General features: G+C 41.0%; 1 protein-coding gene across 3 annotated transcripts in view; it reads left to right on the top strand.

Moving 5' to 3' along the window:
• vps37a (VPS37A subunit of ESCRT-I) overlaps nt 1-20,094 on the top strand; it is a 40,780-nt gene that overhangs the window by 14,663 nt on the left and 6,023 nt on the right. For all 3 annotated transcript variants that reach the window (XM_063043050.1, XM_063043052.1, XM_063043051.1), the window contains 6 exons: nt 2,099-2,300; nt 4,005-4,075; nt 16,922-17,049; nt 17,154-17,212; nt 17,293-17,361; nt 18,610-18,753. In XM_063043050.1, coding sequence (XP_062899120.1) covers nt 2,099-2,300; nt 4,005-4,075; nt 16,922-17,049; nt 17,154-17,212; nt 17,293-17,361; nt 18,610-18,753 — 673 coding nt within the window. The remainder of the gene's footprint in view (nt 1-2,098; nt 2,301-4,004; nt 4,076-16,921; nt 17,050-17,153; nt 17,213-17,292; nt 17,362-18,609; nt 18,754-20,094) is intronic.

Here is a 20,094-nt window from a genome sequence, read left to right as displayed (position 1 = left end):
CCAAATGTCAAAACAAAATTCAACAGAGTGGCACATACCTCTTTAGCAGGCCATTGTCCTGAAAGCAGGGTCAAAGGTTGTGAAACAAATCCAAACTTCACAAGTACTTTATTCAAAAGTCCAGAAACAACACTTGCCTCAATATTCAGTAACATTTACATCACCAATTTTCATCTCATCACTAACTTTTAGAACACTGCCTAATACAAGTGACTGAGAATCCTCAGTTTTCACTGGTACCTGACTGAGGTCCTTTAACATCAGCCGGACGATGCTGAGGATGTTCTACGAGTCTGTGGTGGCCAGTGCGATCATGTTTGCTGTTGTGTGCTGGGGCAGCAGCCTGAGAGTAGCAGACACCAATAGAATCAACAAACTCATTCATAAGGCCAGTGATGTTTTGGGGATGGAACTGGACTCTCTGACGGTGGTGTCTGAAAAGAGGATGCTGTCTAAGTTGCATGCCATCTTGGTCAATGTCTCCCATCCACTACATAATGTACTGGGTGGGCACAGGAGTACATTCAGCCAGAGACTCATTCCACCGAGATGCAACACAGAGCGTCATAGGAAGTCATACCTGCCTGTGGCCATCAAACTTTACAACTCCTCCCTTGGAGGGTCAGACACCCTGAGCTGATAGGCTGATTTCATAATTTACTGGCATAATTTGCATATTACTATTTAACTATTTATTGCTATTTTCTATTACTATTTATTATTTCTATGACTATTAACTGATAGTAATATTACTATTACTATTTCTATTAATATTTATTATTTATGGTGTAACTGTAACAAAAACCAATTTCCCCAGGATCAATAAACTATGACTATGGTACCAAGGTTAACCCCTTATTCACTGGACCAAGACCATCTGACACAAAAGGACTGCATTCCTTTTCAACGGAGTCAGACACCTCAGACCTTAACTGAGGTTCAACACAAGGTTCAGTATCCTGTGAATCCACAAGTACTTCAACAACCTGAACACAGGCAATCAGGACAACTGCCTCGTCTAGGCTGTCATCACTAGTCCCAGTTTCAAATTCCAGGTTAGCCTGATCTTCCCAGCTACTCTCTGGGAAACTCTGATCCGGAGTAAACTCAATGTGGGTTAAAACAATCTCATCTGCTGTCTTAGCAGACTCCCGCCAGGTAGCAGCACCCTTTTCATCTAGGGATGCCCTTACATCATTGGGAACACTCTTCAATCCACACAAGCACTTTCCAGCTGTAAAAATCAGCAGGGTCCAACACTGGACCTCCCAGCTGCCACATCTCCCTCTCAAGCTGTCTCTGTTTTTCTGCCTCTCTAGCCTCATGTACCCTCTGCTTTTCTGCTTCATCAGCCTCGATCTGTTTTAACTGCAACTCATACTCATACTTCATTTTTGCTGCCTGAAGCTGAGCCTCAGCCTCAGTAAGTACTTTACCTTCTGCAAACAATTCCAACACTTCCTCCTCAAATGTTCCTTTGGATACATAATGCTGTACTATTAGCGTCTGCATCTGAGCCCTCTTTATTCTAGTAGTCATCTTAACTTTTAACTTATGATCAATTCCCAACAACACATCCCTCTTAGCATCATCCAACGCCTCAGGGGTTGGTTCTGTCACAGACTTATTAACCTCAAACTCCATTTCTGCTGATATTCCACTCACGCAAAGCGGAAGGGATTTTCCCCAATCAGATCAACTATTCAATCAAGCCCCCAACAATTTTTAAAATGGCTCCCACCAATTTGTTCATATCCTGGACGCAGGCCCCAATTTTGTTATGTACCCCGTAATGGTTTTAAGAACCAGCAGAAATGGAAAACACTGGAGTCTGAGTCTTCCATTATAAACACTATTTTATTAGTAACTATGTGATAAGGTAATATAAAACAAGATAAATCTCAGTAGTATATGGTGACGTATTATGTAGTTTGATAATAAGTTTGTTTTGAACTTAAAGCTTAAGTGACTTGTCCCTGTTTATTACACTGCTATCATTTATCTTTTTTTTTTAGTTAAAATTGGAAGTAAATGTAGAATTTAACATTGTGTTCATTTGTCCTATTATGTCTTGTAATTTTTTGTATATTTAATTTAGCTGTTTCAGTAGCCCTCCTGGAATGACTCCTTACTCTCCCCAAGGATTTTCATATATTAGTCGCTATCCTACTCAGGAGTCGACTGTGCCTTGTATTGCGGATTCAGGCCCTGGTTTTAATAGTCCCAAACCTGCTGCTCCTGCATATGGATTGATTACAGACTTGCCTTTACCTGTTCCCACTACTGACACTTCAGAACAGGTATGTTTGAAAACCAGCTTGATATTTATAACACTAAGCTGTATCATGTGCTTTCGCAATTTTTAGTTTCACATCCAGTGGAAAATGGTTCATTACTGTTTTATTTTACTGCCAAGGAAAATGTTAGAGCATTAATTTTAAAATGTTTACTTTTTCCTGCTAAATCTGAAAATGTAATAATTGTAAAATGAAGTAGGTAACAGATCTATTTAAAATCCAAGAAAATCATTCTCTCTGCACCTCTGGACGCTCTGCTTCCAACCAGATTACACTGCTGACACCTAAGATACTTTTGGTTAACAAGATGGGTCTTCTGCATCAAAAGCAGTTAACTACAAGCAAAAGCTTCTAAGCTTGAGGTACTGGAGCAGCTAGACCTAGCCCATTTTTGTGAAGTTGTCACACAAGGCAATATCATCTGGTCAAACATTTAATGCACCAATGGTGCTAAGATGGAGGTTGTTGAGCGTTGAAGTTCCTAGGTGTAAATATCACCAATAACTTGTCCTGGTCCAACCATGTGGACATTATGGTAGAGAAAACACACTAATGTTTCAAGCTTCCTTTGGGTAAGAGAGTTTGGTATGGCAAGTGCTCTGCCCAAGACAGCAAGAAATTGCAGAAAGTTGTGAATGAGCTCAGTCTATCATAAAAACCAGTCTGCCTTCCATTGATCATTCCACACTACCTACTGCCTCAAGAAAGCAGACAACTTAATGAAAAATCCTTTCACCCTGGTCATTCTCTCTTCTCACTTCCATCAGGCAGGGCACATACTGCCAGGGTCAAAGACAGCTTCTATCTCTCTGCTGTAAGACTCTTGAAACAACTCTTGATCTCTCAGTATTCCTTGTCATAGTCCTTGCAGCTCATTTGATTCCCTGCCCTGCACCCTCGCATAACTGTAACACTATGTTTTACAACATAAGCACAAGAGATCCTGCAGATGCTGGAAATCCAGAGCAATACACACAAAATGCTGGAGTGTCTCGGTTCGAAATATCAACTGTTTATTCATTTCCATGGATACTGTCTGACCTTCAGAGTTCCTCCAGCACTTTGTGTGTTTTACTAAGTTCTACATCGGTTACTGTTTTCCATATAGTACCTCAATATTCTTTGATATGGAATCATCTGTCTGGATGACATACAGACAAACAATTTCCTGATGAAGAGTCTTGCCCAAAACATCAACTGTTTATTCAGTTCCATCAGTGCTGCCTGACCTGCCAAGTTCCTCCATCATTTTGTGTGTGTTGCTCTGGATTTCCAACATCTGTGGAACATTGAGGAAAATAACATATTAAACCATTTAAACTTTTAAGTGCATGCTACAGTATTAATTATCAATTATTTTCTTTTCCTTCCCCCTAATGGAATATTTGATCTACCACTAAAGAAAACAAATTCTCACTTGAGAATCACACAAAATTCTAGAGGAATTCAGCAGGTCAAGCAGTAAGTATCTATGGAGAGGAATCAACAGTCGATGTTTCGGGCTGAGACCCTTCATCAGGACTGGAAAGGAAGGGGGTAGAGACCAGAATAATCACATGAAAATGAGAAAGAAGCCAATCAAGGATTTTAGTCCATTTGCAGGAACATTGTTGCTCGGTTTGTACTGTTCAAATTGCCAAAGCACAATGCTTGCAGTTAAGATGTGAAAATGGTTTTGTTGCAAAACTTTTTTTGTTTCTATTTCAGTTAGGTTTGAATGGTCATAGTTACAAGATGCCAGATCTGCCTGACCACTTCTCAGAGCTCCACGAACTTAGGTACAGTAAATACTACTTAAATTCCTAGAGTTGTACAACACGGAAACCACCTCTTTGGCTCACCTCATCCATGGCAATCAAAGTGCCTGGTCCAGACAGTCCCACTTGCCCATATCCTTTCAAAGCTTTTCTATCTGCATACCTCTTCAAATATTTTAAAAGATGTATTTGTACCTGCCTCTAACACTACCTCTAGCAGCTTGTTCCATATACCCACCACTCTCTGTGTGGTACGACTTAAGTCTCACTTCTCACCTTAAACCTGTGCCCTATAGTTTTAGACTCGCCTAAGCCAAGAAAACGAATGTGGCTGTCCACCCTCTTTCATCCTTCATAGTTTTACAAACTTCAACTAGGCCATAAGACATAGGTGCAGAATTAGGCCATTTGGCCCATTGAGTCTGCTCTGCATCCCATCATGGCTGATTTATTATCCTTTTCAGCCCCATTCTACTGCCTTCTCCCCATAACATTTGATGCCCTTACTAATCAAGAATCTATCAACCTCTGCTTTAAATAGATAAAATGACTTGGCCTCCACAGCCATCTGTCCAATGAATTCCACAGATTAACAATCCACTAGCTAAAGAAATTCTTCCTCGCCTCTATTCTGAGGTTGTGCCTTCTGGTCCTACTCTCCCCCCACTGTATGAAACATCCTCTCACACGCACTCTACCTAGGCCTTTTAATATTGGATAGATTTCACTGAGATTCCCCCCCCCCCCATTCTTCTAAACTACAGTGAGTACAAGTCCAACGCCATGAAATACTTCTCAAATATTAACCACTTCATTCCGAGGATTATTCTCGTGAACCTGCTCTAGACCCTCTCCAATGCTAGCACATGTTTTCTTAGATTAGGGACCCTAAACTGCTGGCCACTGCTTTTTAAAGCTTCAGCATTGCATCTTTCTAGTCCTCTCAAGATGAATGCTAACATTGAACTTGACCTCCTTACCACCGATTCAACCCGTAAGTTAACCTTTAGGGAATCCTGCATGAGGACTTCCAAGTCCTTTTCCATCTCTGATTTCCGAATTTTCTCCCTGTTTAAAAAATAGCCTGGGTCTTTATTCCTTTACCAAAATGCATGACCATACACTTCCCTACTATATATTCCATCTGTCACTTTACCCATTCTCCCAATATGTCTGAATCCTTTCTGTGGACTCCCTGTTTCCTCAACACTACCTATCCCTTCACCAGTCTTCATATTGTGTGTAAACTTAGCCACAAAGCCATGAATTACATCCAAATCATTGACGTATAACGTGAAAGAGGCAGTTCCAAAACCAAACCTTGCAGAACACCACTAGTCACCATCAGCCAATCAGAAAAGGCCCCCTTTATTCTCACTCTTTGCTTCCTGTCAGTCAGCCACTCTTTTATCCACATTAGTATCTTTCCTGTAACCACATGGGCTCTTATCTTGTTTAGCAGCCTCATGTTTGGCACCTTGTTGAAGATCTTCTCAAAATCCAAGTAAACAACATCCACTGACTTCTTATTTGTCTATCCTACCTGTTATTTCCTCAAAGAATTCCAACAGATTTGGCAGGCAAGATTTCCCCTTAAGCAAACCATGCTGACTTGATCACTCTGCTTTTTTATAAGGAATCCACTCCATTCTCCCAGTTTTTCTGGCTCAGTTGAATCTGGATAATTTTATGTGACTGCTGCCTTTAGCATTTTTTTATAGTTGTGGTCACAAGATTGACAAAAGAGAATAACAGCAAAACATTCTAAAGTTTATACTGTAGCCAATGTGCACAGTGGTGAAGAGAAACAATGTTTAGGGTGGTTTATTGTGTACCATTCAAGTAAGCTGCTTTATCCTGGATGGTATTTGGCTTCTTGACAGCTCTGACAAATGAAAATTTTCCACCACAGTCCTGTCTGGTGCCTTCTAGAAATGTTGTGAAATGTCAGAAGATGAGTCACTTGCTGCAGTCACCAAGCCTCTGACTGCTGTTATTGCCATGGAATTTGTGTGGTTGATTCTGTGAAGATTTTGGCCGTTGGTGACTCTTCAGGATAATGATGGTGAGGGACTTGGTAAAGGGTCAGTATTAGATTCTCTTGTTAAATTTGATCATTGCCTGGCAATGTCATAGAGCTGTAGAATAATACAGCATGGAAACAAGCCAACTCTTGCATGCCCACCGAACCCCATTTATCCAACTACTTATCCAAATGTTTTTTGAATGTTCTAATTGTACCTGCCTCAGCTACCTCTTCTAGCAGCTCATTCCATATGTGCATCACTCTGTGTGAAGAAGGTGCCCCTCAGTTCTCTTTTAAATCTTTCACCTTCTCGCCTTAAACCTATACCTTCCAGTTTTTAATTCCCTTTTCCCTGGGGAAATAGTGTGTTCATGCACTCTCTGTCTCTCATGATTTTATTAGGTCACCTCCCAATCTCATATCCTCCAAGGAATAAAGTCCTAGCATGGCCGCTGACCACAATGGATACCTGGAAAGGCTCTGAAAACTTGTGCCAACCAGCTGGCATGTGTATTCAAGGACATTTTCACCCTCTCACTGCTACGGTCAGAAGTTCCCATCTGCTTCAAAAGGGCAACAATTATACCAGTGCCCAAGAAGAGTGGTGTGAGCTGCCTTGTCATAGCCAGAGTCAACTCCTGCCTCAGCAAGGACCAGGACCCACTGCAATTTGCCTATTGCTACAATAGGTATACGACAGATGCAATCTCAATGGCTCTTCACATAGCTTCAGACCACGTGGACAGCACAAACACCTATGTCAGGATGCTGTTTACCAACTAGAGCTCATCATTTAATACCATCATTCCCACAATCCGGATTGAGAAGTTGCAGAACCTGGGTCTCTGCGATTTGAATCCTCAACTTCCTGACCAGAAAACCACAATCTGTGCAGATTGGTAATAAAATCTCCTCGCTGACAATCAACACTGGTGCACCTCAGGGATGTGTGCTTAACCCATTGCTCTACTCTCTCTGTACCCATGACTGTGTAGTTCAAATGCCATCTTTCACATGTCTGAACGATGGGCATCCTGTTGCACTCACCTCCATTGTAAGCAGATGCTTTGAGAGGCAGGTCAGGGACTACACCTGCAGCATGCTACCGCCCACACTGGACCCCCTATAATTCACCTACCGATATAACTGATCAACAGACGATGCCATAGCCACAGCAGTACACAACATCCTCACTCACCTGGAGAAGAGGAATGGTTATGTTAGAATGTTGTTCTTGGACTACAGTTCAGCATTCAACACCATAATTCCTCCCAGGCTCAACAAGAAGCTCAGAGACCTTGGCCTACACCCCGCCTTGTGCAGATGGATCATGGACTTCCTGTTGGATCGCTGGCAGGTGGTAAGGATGGGCACCCTCACCTCTGCCCCTCTGACCCTCAACACAGGAGCCCCTCAGGGCTGTTTCCTGAGCCACCTCCTGTACTCCTGTACTCTCTATACACCAGTGACTGTGTTACCACGCACAGCTCGAATCTGCTGATCAAATTTGCAGATGACATGACATTGATAGGCCTATTTCCAACAATGATGAGACAGCCTACAGAGGAAAAGTCAACGCCCTGACACAGTGGTGCTAAGGAAACAACCTGTCCCTCAATGTTGAAAAAACAAAGGAGTTGATCGTGGAGACAGGCTAGCCCGTATTGACATCAATAAGATGTTGAGAGGGTGAGACAGTTGAAGTTCCTCGGTTATCACATCACCGAGGATCTCACATAGACTATACATACTGGCTGTGTGGTGAAAAAAGCACAACAGTTCCTCTTTCACCTTAAAAGTAGTTTCAGTCTTCAGCGGCTGAAGAAGTTTGGCATAAGTCCCCAAATCCTCAGGACTTTCTACAAGGGCACCATTGAGAGCATCCTGACTGACTGTGTCATCGCTGGTATGGAAACGGAATTACCCTCAGTCACAGGGTACTGCAGAGAGTGGTGTGGACAGCCCAACGCATCTGTGGATGTAAACTTCCCTCTATTCAGGACGTTTACAGTAGCAGGTGCATAAAAAGTGCCCAGAGGATCATCAGGGACTCCAACCACCCCAACCACAAACTGTTTAAGCTGCTACCATGTGGCAAATGGTACCGCAGCATTACAGTCAGAACCAACAGTATCTGGGACAGCTTTTTTCACCAGGCCATCAGGTTTATCAACACACATTGATCTGTTTGGATATCTGACTGTACATATTATGTATACAAAACAATTATCTATACAACTTGCTGTTTGGGCAATATCCTCCCACATTTCCCCTCTTTATTGCTTGTGCATTGCGACAGAGATCTGACAAAAAGATTTTTACTGCCCTGGATATAAGGAATAAAGTAAATACAAATACAGAGCCATAAATTTGCTGATGATATGAGAGGGCGGACTGGAGCGAGATTACCAGCTAGTTGAGTGATGTCGCAGCAACAACCTTGCACTCGACGTCAGTAAGACTAAAGAGCTGATTGTGGACCTCAGAAAGGGTAAGACGACGGAACACAAACCAATCATAGAGAGATCAGAAGTGGAGAGAGTGAGCAATTTCAAGTTCCTAGTTGTCCACATCTCTGAGGACCTAATCTGGACACAACATATTGATGCAGCTATAAAGAAGGCAAAACAGCGGCTATATTTCATTAGGAGTTTGAGGAGATTTGGTTTGTCACCTGAAACACTCAAACTTCTACAGATGTACCATGGAGAGCATTCTGGCAGGCTGCGTCACTGTCTGGTATGGGGGTAGGGAGGTTTCTGCACAAGATCAAAAGAAGCTACGGAATGTAAAACTAGTCAGTTCCATCTTGGATACTAACCTCCATAGTATCCAAGATATCCTCAAGGAGCAGTGCCTCAGAAAGGCAGCGTCCATTATTAAGGACCCCGATCACACAGGACATGCCCTCTTCTCGCTCTTACCATCAGGAAGGAGGTACTGAAGCCTGAAGGCACACACTCAGCAATTCAGGAACAGCTTCTTCCCCTCTGACATCCAATTTCTAAGTAGACATTGAACACATAAACACTACTTCACTAATTCATTATTTTTGTTCTTGCACTATTTTAAATTTAATTATTTACTATACATGTATATACTTTTTTCTTTATATTATCGTGTATTACATTGTACTGCTGCCGCTAAGTTAACAAATTTCACTTCATGTGCTGGTGATAGTAAAACTGATCCTGATCCTAAATGTTATCTAGGTTTTGCTGCATGCAAACATGGAATGCTGCATTTTGTGAGCAGCTGCAAATGGAACTGAATGTTATGCAGTCATCAGCAAACAATCTAATTTCTGACCTTATAATAGAATGAAGGTCATTGAAGAATCAACTGGCATTAATTAAGCCTAAGACACTCCTTTGAAAAGCTCCAGTAGTGATGATTGACCTCTGACAATTGATCCATGGCTATGATGAGGTCTGAAGTTAAAGCCCAAACTGGACATGGGTTAATAGGTTATTGATGATAATGTCTCATCTGATAGCACTGTGGACAACACCTTTTATAGTTTGCCTGATGATTGAAAGCAGTCTGATTGGGCAGTCATTAGCTGGACTGGATTTGTCCTGATATTTGTGAATATTTTTCTCCTGGAGTAGATTGGCTAGAGGGACAGCTGGTAGTGGAACGCTGATCCTCAGCAGTGTTGCTGCAATGTTGTCACCTCCCTCGGCTTTTGTTGTACCCAGCTGTCAACCATTTCATGATATCTGCTCACGGATTAGGAGAATTGGCAAAGAAGTGGAGGGAAGTGTATGGTTGTGCACTTTGGTAGAAGGAATAAACATATTAGACTATTTGCTGATTGGGGAGGAATTCAGAAATCGGAGGTGGAAGGGGACTTGGGAGTCCTCATGCAAGATTCCTTAAAAGTTAACTCGTAGGTTGAGTTAGTGGTAAGGAAGGCAAATGCAATGTTGGCATTCATTTCAAGAGGACTAGTATATAAAAGCAAGGATGTAATGTTGAGACTTTATGATGCATTGGTCAGACAGCACTTGGAGTACTGTGAGCAGTTTTGGGCCCTTATCTAAGAAAGCATGTGCTGGCATTGGCAATGCCTGGGAAAAAATGCTGGCATCCATCATTAAGAACCTCCATCACCCAGGGAATGCCTTCTTCACATTGCTACCATCAAGGAGGTGGTAGAGGAGCCTGAAGACACACAATCAACATTTTAAGAACAGCTTCTTCCCCTCTGTCATTAGGTTTCTAAATAGATAATAAACCCATGTACACTCCCTCGCTTTTTTTTTGCTCTTTTTGCGCTACTTATTTAATTAGGTGTGTGTGCGTGATTACAATTTATAGTTCTTTGTTATGTATTACAAGTGCTGCTGCCACAAAACAACATAGTTCATGACATTTGCCAATGATATTAAAGCTGATTCTGATCGTGAGGAGGTTCATGACAATGATTCCAGCAATGAAGGAGATTACATATGAGGAGTATTTGATGGTTCAGAGAATGACGGGGGATCTCATTGAAACGTATTGAATATTGAAAGGCGTAGATGGAGTGGATATGGAGAGAATACTTCCTATAATGAGGGAGTCTAGGACCAGAGGGTGCAGTCTCAGAAGAGACAGATGCAATATTGTGGGAAACGCATGGTCATGCACTTTGGTAGAAGGAATAACAATGAGACTATTTTCTGAACAGAGAGAAAATTCAGACATCAGAGGTACAAAAGAAGGCAAATGCAATACTAGCATTCTTTTCGAGAGGCTGTCCAAGTTGCATGCCATCTTGGACAATGTCTCCCATCCACTACATAATGTACTGGTTGGGCACAGGAGTACATTCAGCCAGAGACTCATTCCACCGAGATGCAACACAGAGCATCATAGGAGGTCATTCCTGCCTGTGGCCATCAAACTTTACAACTCCTCCCTTGGAAGGTCAGACTCCCTGAGCCAATAGGCTGGTCCTGGACTTATTTCCTGGCATAATTTACATATTACTATTTAACTATTTATGGTTTTATTACTATTTAATTATTGATGGTGCAACTGTAATGAAAACCAATTTCCCCCAGGATCAATAAAGTATGACTATACGATACTATACTATAAAAGCAAGGATGTGATGCTGTGGCTTTGTAAGGGCGCAGCATCACGACAAGATGTGCTGGCACTGGAGGGGGTCTAGAGGACATTCATGAGTATGATTCCAGGAATAAAAGAATTAATGAATGAAGAGCATCTGATGGCCTGTACTCACTGGAGTTTAGAAGAATGAAGGTGGGATCTCATTGAAACCTATCAAACATTGAAAGGGTTAGATAGAGTGGATGTGGAGAGGATGTTTACTGTAGTAGGGGAAATCTAGGATTAGAGTGTACAGCCTCAAAATAGAGGGATATCCATTTAGAACAGAGATGAGAAGGAATTTCATTAGCCAGATGGTGGAGAATCTCTGGAATTCATTGTCAGAGACGGTGGTGGAGGCCAAGTCATTAGGTATATTTAAAGCGGAGGTTGATAGGTTCTTGATTAGTAAGGGCATCAAAAGTTACAGGGAGAAGGCAGGATTACTGACATGCTGAACTCTACTGTTGTTAGAGGATGGAAGTGTCCTTGGATCTGGTTTCTCCTATTGTCTATGACTGTTCAGTGCAGTGCTTTGATCTGGCCCTTTGGTGGTGTGAATACTTAGCTCTATTGCATGCTGTAATGCAAGAGGTTCTAGGTAGTCCTGTATTGCAGCTTTACTAGACTGGTACCTCAGCACTTTCATCTGTACCTTGTAGAGCTCCCACTTTGCTCTTCTGCATTTCTCATTTAACCAGGAGTTTATTCCCTGGTTTGATACTAATCGTAGTGTGGGGGATTTGTTGGGCCATAAGGGCTATAGATTGTGATGGTCCAGAATGCCTCGTGGCTGCCCAGATTATTCTATTCACTAAATTCTTCAGTTGCCCCTTTGTGATGATGGTGATGATGGGACCTCATTTCCATGAAGACTGTGTGGTTATTACTTCTACCAATGTTATTGTGTATTGGTGAGAACATTGTGTTATCCCTTACGTTTACTCATCATATGCCATAGACCCAATCAGGCAGCTACACTCTGTCCTACAGGACATGACTAGCTCAGTTTGTGGAGATGATTCCAAGCCATTTGTCGTGATGTATTTCAAGGTCCCCTAGCCAGCATCTGTTGTGTGTCTTTGCTCCTTTCTTCTTCCAAGATTTGCTCCAGGTAACGTGGAGGAGCACTTTTTTGAACAGAGGAATAGATAGAATAGTACAGCACAGTACAGGCCCTTCGGCCCACAATGTTGTGCCGACCCTTAAACCCTGCCTTCCATATAACCCCCCACCTTAAATTCCTCCATATACCTGTCTAGTAGTCTCTTAAACTTCACGAGTGTATCTGCCTCCACCACTGATTCAGGCAGTGCATTCCACGCACCAACCACTCTCTGATTAAAAAACCTTCCTCTAATATCCCCCTTGAACTTCCCACCCCTTACCTTAAAGCCATGTCCTCTTGTATTGAGCAGTGGTGCCCTGGGAAAGAGGCGCTGGCTATCCACTCTATCTATTCCTCTTATTATCTTGTACACCTCTATCATGTGTCCTCTCAACCTCCTTCTCTCCAAAGAGTAAAGCCCAAGCTCCCTTAATCTCTGATCATAATGCATACTCTCTAAACCAGGCAGCATCCTGGTAAATCTCCTCTGTACCCTTTCCAATGCTTCCACATCCTTCCTATAGTGAGGCGACCAGAACTGGACACAGTACTCCAAGTGTGGCCTAACCAGAGTTTTCTAGAGCTGCATCATTACCTCACGACTCTTAAACTCTATCCCTCGACTTATGAAAGCTAACACCCCATAACCTTTCTTAACTACCCTATTCACCCGTGAGGCAACTTTCAGGGATCTGTGGACAGATCCCTCTGCTCCTCCATACTACCTAGTATCCTGCCATTTACTTTGTACTCTGCCTTGGAGTTTGTCCTTCCAAAGTGTACCACCTCATACTTCTCTGGGTTGAACTCCATCTGCCACTTCTCAGCCCACTTCTGCATCCTATCAATGTCTCTCTGCAATCTTTGACAATCCTCTACACTATCTACAACACCACCAACCTTTGTGTTGTCTGCAAACTTGCCAACGCACCCTTCTACCCCATCATCCAGGTCGTTAATAAAAATCACAAAAAGTAGAGGTCCCAGAATAGATCCTTGTGGGACATCACTAGTCACAATCCTCCAATCTGAATGTACTCCCTCCACCACAACCCTCTGACTTTCTGAATAAGCCTCCCATGTGGAACCTTGTCAAATGCCTTACCAAAATCCATATAGATCACATCCACTGCACTACCCTCATCTATATGCCTGGTCACCTCCTCAAAGAACTCTATCAGGCTTGTTAAACACGATCTGCCCTTCATAAAGCCATGCTGACCGTCCCTGATTAGATCATGATTCTCTAAATGCCCATAGATCCTATCTCTAAGAATCTTTTTCAACAGCTTTCCCACCGCAGACGTAAGGCTCACTGGTCTATAATTACCCGGACTATCCCTACTACCTTTTTTGAACAAGGGGACAACATTCGCCTCCCTCCAATCCTCCGGTACCATTCCCATGGTTAACAAGGACATAAAGATCCTAGCCAAAGGCTCAGCAATCTCTTCCCTTGCCTCGTGGAGCAGCCTGGGGAATATTCCGTCAGGCCCCGGGGACTTATCTGTCCTAATGTATTTTAACAACTCCAACACTTCCTCTCCCTTAATATCAACATGCTCCAGAACATCAACCTCACTCATATTGTCCTCACCATCATCAAGTTCCCTCTCATTGGTGAATACCGAAGAGAAGTATTCATTGAGGACCTCGCTCACTTCCACAGCCTCCAGGCACATCTTCCCCCCTTTATCTCAAATTGGTCCTACCTTCACTCCTGTCATCCTTTTTTTCTTCACATAATTGAAGAATGCCTTGGGGTTTTCCTTTACCCTACTCGACAAGGCCTTCTTATGCCCCCTTCTTGCTCTTCTCAGCCCCTTCTTAAGTTCCTTTCTTGCTTCCCTATATTCCTCAATAGACCCATCTGATCGTTGCTTCCTAAACCTCATGTATGCTGCCTTCTTCCACCTGACTAGATTTTCCACCTCACTTTTCACCCATGGTTCCTTCACCCTACCACTCTTTATCTTCCTCACCAGGATAAATTTATCCCTAACATCCTGCAAGAGATCCCTAAACATCGACCACATTTCAATAGTACATTACCCTGCAAAAACATCATCCCAATTCACACCCGCAAGTTCTAGCCTTATAGCCTCATAATTTACCCTTCCCCAATTAAAAATTTACCTATCCTCTCTAATTCTGTCCTTTTCCATGATAATGCTAAAGGCCAGGGAGCGGTGGTCACTGTCCCCCAGATGCTCACCCACTGAGAGATCTGTGACCTGACCCGGTTCATTACCTAGTACTAGATCTAGTATGGCATTCCCCCTAGTCGGCCTGTCCACATACTGTGACAGGAATCCGTCCTGGACACACTTAACAAACTCTGCCCCATCTAAACCCTTGGATCTAATCAGGTGCCAATCAATATTAGGGAAGTTAGTCACCCATGATAACAGCCCTGTTATTTTTGCACCTTTCCAAAATCTGCCTCCCAATCTGCTCCTCTGTATCTCTGCTGCTACCAGGGGTCCTATAGAATACCCCCAATAGAGTAACTGCTCCCTTCCTGTTCCTGACTTCCACCCATATTGACTCAAAAGAGGATCCTGCTACATTACCCACCCCTTCTGTAGCTGTAATAGTATCCCTGACCAGTAATGCCACCCCTCTTCCCCTTTTTCCGCCCTCTCTATCCCTTTTAAAGCACTGAAATCCAGGAATATTGAGAATCCATTCCTGCCCTGGTTCCAGCCAAGACTCTGTAATGACCACTACATCATAATTCCATGTATGTATCCAAGCTCTCAGTTCATCACCTTTGTTCCTGATGCTTTTTGCATTGAGGTACACACATTTCAGCCCTTCTACCTTACTGTCTTTACACCATTTATTCTGCTTCTCTTTCCTCAAAGCCTCTCTATATGTTAGATCTGGCTTTACTCCATGCACTTCTTTCACTGCTCTATCGCTCTGGGTCCCATCCCCTTTGTAAATTAGTTTAAACCCTCCTGAATGAAGGGTGTTAATAAGGGAGAAGTTTTCTTGCCCATATTTGACATGGTATAATGGCAATTTATTACCACTCTGCTGTCACTTTTTGCCTGTTAGTGGGACAAAACATACCAAAGGGCTAAGATGAAGAAGCTTAGCACGTTGTCTTGTTCTGTGAGTTTGACTCTACCAGGCAGTTACTTGATTCAACTGCTGTTTGATTTATATTTTCTGGTTCTGAGGAAAGGAAGAAACTTCTGACAATGTAATGACTGCAGCAAACCTTGCTGTCCATTAACATAGAACACAACAGCACAGTAATGCTCTTTGTCCCATGATGTTGTACCGACCTCACAAGATCGGAACGACATCATGGGACAAAGAGCATTTCTCTAAGATCGATCTAACCCTTCCTTCCTACGTAGCTCTCCATTTTACTATCATCCATGTGCCTATCTAAGTTTCTTAAAAGTCTCTAATATATCTGCCTCCACCACCACCCCTGGCAAGGCATTTCATGCTCCCAACACTGCTTGTATAAAACAAAAACTTATCGCTGACATTCCCCGCCCCCCATACTTTCCTCCAGTCACCTTAAAATTATGCCCCCTGGTATTAGCCATTTCCGCCCTGAGGAAAAGTCCCTGGCTATCTTCATATCACCTTGTATACCTCAAGACACCTGTCATCTTCCTTCGCTCCAAAGAGAAGCCCTAGCTTTTATTTTATTTCAGGATTTCAGCATTTGCAGTTTTTTTTCCTCAATAGATGCCTATATTAATCTTGTTGAAATGCCTGGAATCCATGTATCCATCAAAAATATACTTCATCTGACAAATATCCCTCTGCATTCAGTAACCAATAAGGAATTGTTCATTATTATTAAAATAATGAATCTGCTTTTCATCTACTTTTCACTTTTATCAACAAGCACACAAGGTTTAAATATTCATACAGTACATACACATTAAAAAGTAAATATTAGAGTTTATTTAAAAAGGCATTTAGTATATCTGGATTCTCTATTAATTTCTTTAGGAAGATTGGATTAACCAAATATGAATCAAATACAGTAGATGCTTTCCATCTTGGATATTTATATCCTTAAACATCTGAGTTTGATGAGACAATTGTCTAAGAAATATTTACAAACTTAACAACAAATTCAATAAGAGCTTCATTTTATATTTACAAATAAATAATATTACAAATAATATTTAAAAACCACATTGGGTACCAAATGCTCCACTACTGGCAATATCATTTCCTGTCATTGAAATTTATATGTAATCCAAATATTGCTCAGATGGTGGACTGGAATCTATTTTTGATCAGATGAAATCAATTAATGCCTTATTATATTCTAACAATGTATTAGTGTCTATATGGCTTACCTTTTTGTATACTTATTTAATAAAAAGATTTAAAGAAATCAATTAATGCCTGTCTCTGTTGCTCAGAGAATTAAGAATGTGGGATTAATTGAAGGGGCAAATGTGTACACTAATTCCGCAACTGAAAATTTAGCTAAACTTGTGTTCTAATGAACACCTTGAGAACAAAGTTGTTAAAATGCTTGTAATTCTTACATAACGTATCTCTGTACCGGGAGAAAAATACTTATCTTCATATAATTAGTTTTAATTTTATTCATTAATATTTGTCAACTGATTTTGTTTTGTAGTAATTCACAGTTGACTGATTTAAATGAAAATGAGGATCTGCTCCTAGGGCACTTCATGGGTTTGCCACAACTGAAGCAGATATGCACTGACAAAGATGATCTGGTTAACAACATTGAAGAGCTGGCAAGTATGTATGTTCAGTTCTGGCTGTCCGTCTCAATCTCTCTTTGTTTTTTTTTGTTTTTTTTCCCCAAGTAGCCTAATCCTTTTTGTTTTGTGATTCTCTGAAAGAAAGAAATCTTCAACTTGAACCTCGTTTGGAAACAGAAAGACAAGATCTATTAATTAAAGTAAGGCACTTGCAGTTTTTTACTTGTACATTTAAAAATTTTTAAATGCTTGTTACTTTTAATATTTATTTTATTTTCAGTGTGATCAACTAACTCAACTCAAAAGCACCTTTGAAAAAAAGATGCAAAGACAGCATGAACTGAGTGAGGTGAGTAATACAAGTTTTGTAACTTGATTTATACAGTATATGAGCTTTTTAAGAAAAAATTCCTATAGGCTAAATTAATACTATGGCAATATGTTTGGATGAAAGAATTCAATTTCAATTCAGATGTAGAGATATTTGTTTTGTTTTGCTAGATATTTATTGTTGTCAAATGTATAATATAATTAATCTAATGAACACCTTGAGAACAAAGTTGTTAAAATGCTTGTAATTCTTACATAACGTATCTCTGTACCGGGAGAAAAATACTTATCTTCGTATAATTAGTTTTAATTTTATTCATTAATATTTGTCAACTGATTATAATTTAATTATATAATTAGATATATAATTAAAGTTTTTATGCTTGCAGCAGATTCATTGGATAGTGTTATAGTTTTGACTAGTTTTTAGAACAGTCATATACCATGCTCATGTTTCACAGTGTGAGAGATATAACCAATCTTTTACTGCTAGGCATGCCCTGGTGAAACAGTTAAAGCAGTCCACAAAGGGTTGACCCAGTTGTTCAGTCTCTCCATTGGCCAGGGCACTCCTTCAGCACACCAGTCTGACCTGTTCCCCCACCCTCCAAACTGTTACTATTCTGCAACTAATTGTACTGAAGTTACAAGTCTAGTATTTTCAATATCAAAATAAGGATGTTGAAGGAGTCTAGTATTTTATATCAGTCTTCAAAGTTTGGTACTTAAAGACAATGTAAGTGAGTAATCAGTGATTTTAGGGGGAAGGTGGAAGATGGAGAAATGGTGGTTTAATGAAGTGGTAGAGGAGTTGTACTACTGGCCAAACAACAGCTGATAAAGGCAACACCTACAGCTCCAACAGCACAATGACTGTTTCCTCAGACTTTAATAGGGTGTCTCACCTGTGAACAAAGAGAACATGCAGTTGGAACTGTGTTTACTGCAGTAAAAAAAATGTTGTGAGCATGTGTATGCAGTGAATGGGACATATAGGTTAAATTAATACTATGGCAATTTATTTGGATGAAAGAATTCATTTGTCATTTATTTTAATACTATGGCAATTTATTTGGATGAAAGAATTCATTTGTCATTTATTCCCTCCTCCCACCCCGTTGGCTGAGGACTGATTTTTACCAAGGGCATTCAGTTATAGCAGTAGCTCTGAATTTGAAATATCAAAGAATTTTATAAAGCTCATACTGATCAACCAGCAGCTTTGGAGTAAATGTATGTTTTTAATTGCCATTTTATATTGCTGTAGAGTTGCAGTTTAAGTGCTCTGCAAGCCAGGTTGAAAGTTGCAGCTCATCAGGCAGAAGAGGAATCGGAAGTGATTGCTGAGGAATTCCTTGAGGGCAAGATTGAAATAGATGATTTTCTCAGCAGCTTCATGGACAAAAAAACAGTATGTAGCAAAATATGTTCTCTATGACTTCTTGATCAGATTTTAGTAAATCTTTGATTTGAAAAGCATTTTTTTACTGTTTGGTAAACATGTGTTCTTTATCTCCAGTGTTCTCCCATTTCATAAGGAAATAAATGACAAACTCTTTGGCATGTGACTAAAAATTGCATGCTTTTACTGTCCCTCACATCTGATGCCATAAATGCAAAGTAAGGTTTCTAACAGAGTCATGTTTGCAAATTTGTATTAAAGCTGTTAAGGTTCACACAATTTTGGAAAGCCTTGCTCATCAGAGCTTAACAATATGGAGAAGCTTCTAAATATAACAATGAAATAATTCTGTCTAGAGTAGCATGCATGTACTAGTAATGTGTGTATAGAATCAAAATCACAACTAAATTGTATTTTATAAAGTAGACACAAGTGGAAAGAACACTAGTCATTTATTGTGAAGATTCCAACAGCAAGAGTGGAGCCAAAACAGATGGGGGAGATCTTAAATAAATTTTTTTGCATCTATATTTATTCGGGAGATGGACACAAGAGTCTATAGAAGTGAGGCAAAGCAGCATCAACTTAATGGACCCTGTACAGATTACAGAGGAGGAGGAGGAGTTTGCTATCCTGATGCAAATCAGGGTAGATAAATCCCCAGGCCTAACAAGGTGTTCCCTTGGACCCTATGGGAGGAAAATGCAGAAATTACCGGGGCCCTAGCAGAGATTTGAAAAGGTCCCAGGTGGGAGATTGGTCAAGAAGGTTCAGTTGTTCGACATTCAAGCTGAGGTAGTAAATTTAACTCGACATCAGCTTTGTGGAAGAAGCCAGAGAGTGGTAGTGGATGATTCGCCTCTCTGACTGGAGGCTTGTGACTGGTGGTATGCTGTAGGTATGCCGCAATGGTGCTAGGTCCATTGTTGTTGGTCATCTGTATCAGTGATCTGGATGATAATGTAGTTAACTGGATCAGCATATTTGTGGATGACACCAAGATTGGAAGTGTTGTGGACAGTAAGGAACGCTATCATGGCTTCCAGAGGGATTTGGATCAGCTGGGGAAATGGGCTGAAAAATGGCAGAAGGAATTTAATGCAGACACGTGCAAGGTGTTGCACTTCAGTAGAGTCATCCAGGGTAGGTCTTACATAGTGAACAGTAAGATGCACAGTAGAACAGGGGGATCTAAATACACAGGTCCATAATTCATTGGAAGTTGTGTCATAGGTAGATAGGGTCGCAAAGAAAGCTTTTTGCACATTGACCTTCATAAATCAATGTATTGAGTACAGGAGATGTGATGTTGAAGTTGTATAAGACATTGCTGAGGTCTAATTTGGAATA

Source organism: Mobula hypostoma, chromosome 3 (assembly GCF_963921235.1).
Source record: "Mobula hypostoma chromosome 3, sMobHyp1.1, whole genome shotgun sequence".
Lineage (NCBI taxonomy): Eukaryota > Metazoa > Chordata > Chondrichthyes > Myliobatiformes > Myliobatidae > Mobula > Mobula hypostoma.
The sequence above is the reverse complement of the archived record's forward strand: the minus strand, read 5'-3'. Positions and strand labels throughout refer to the sequence as shown.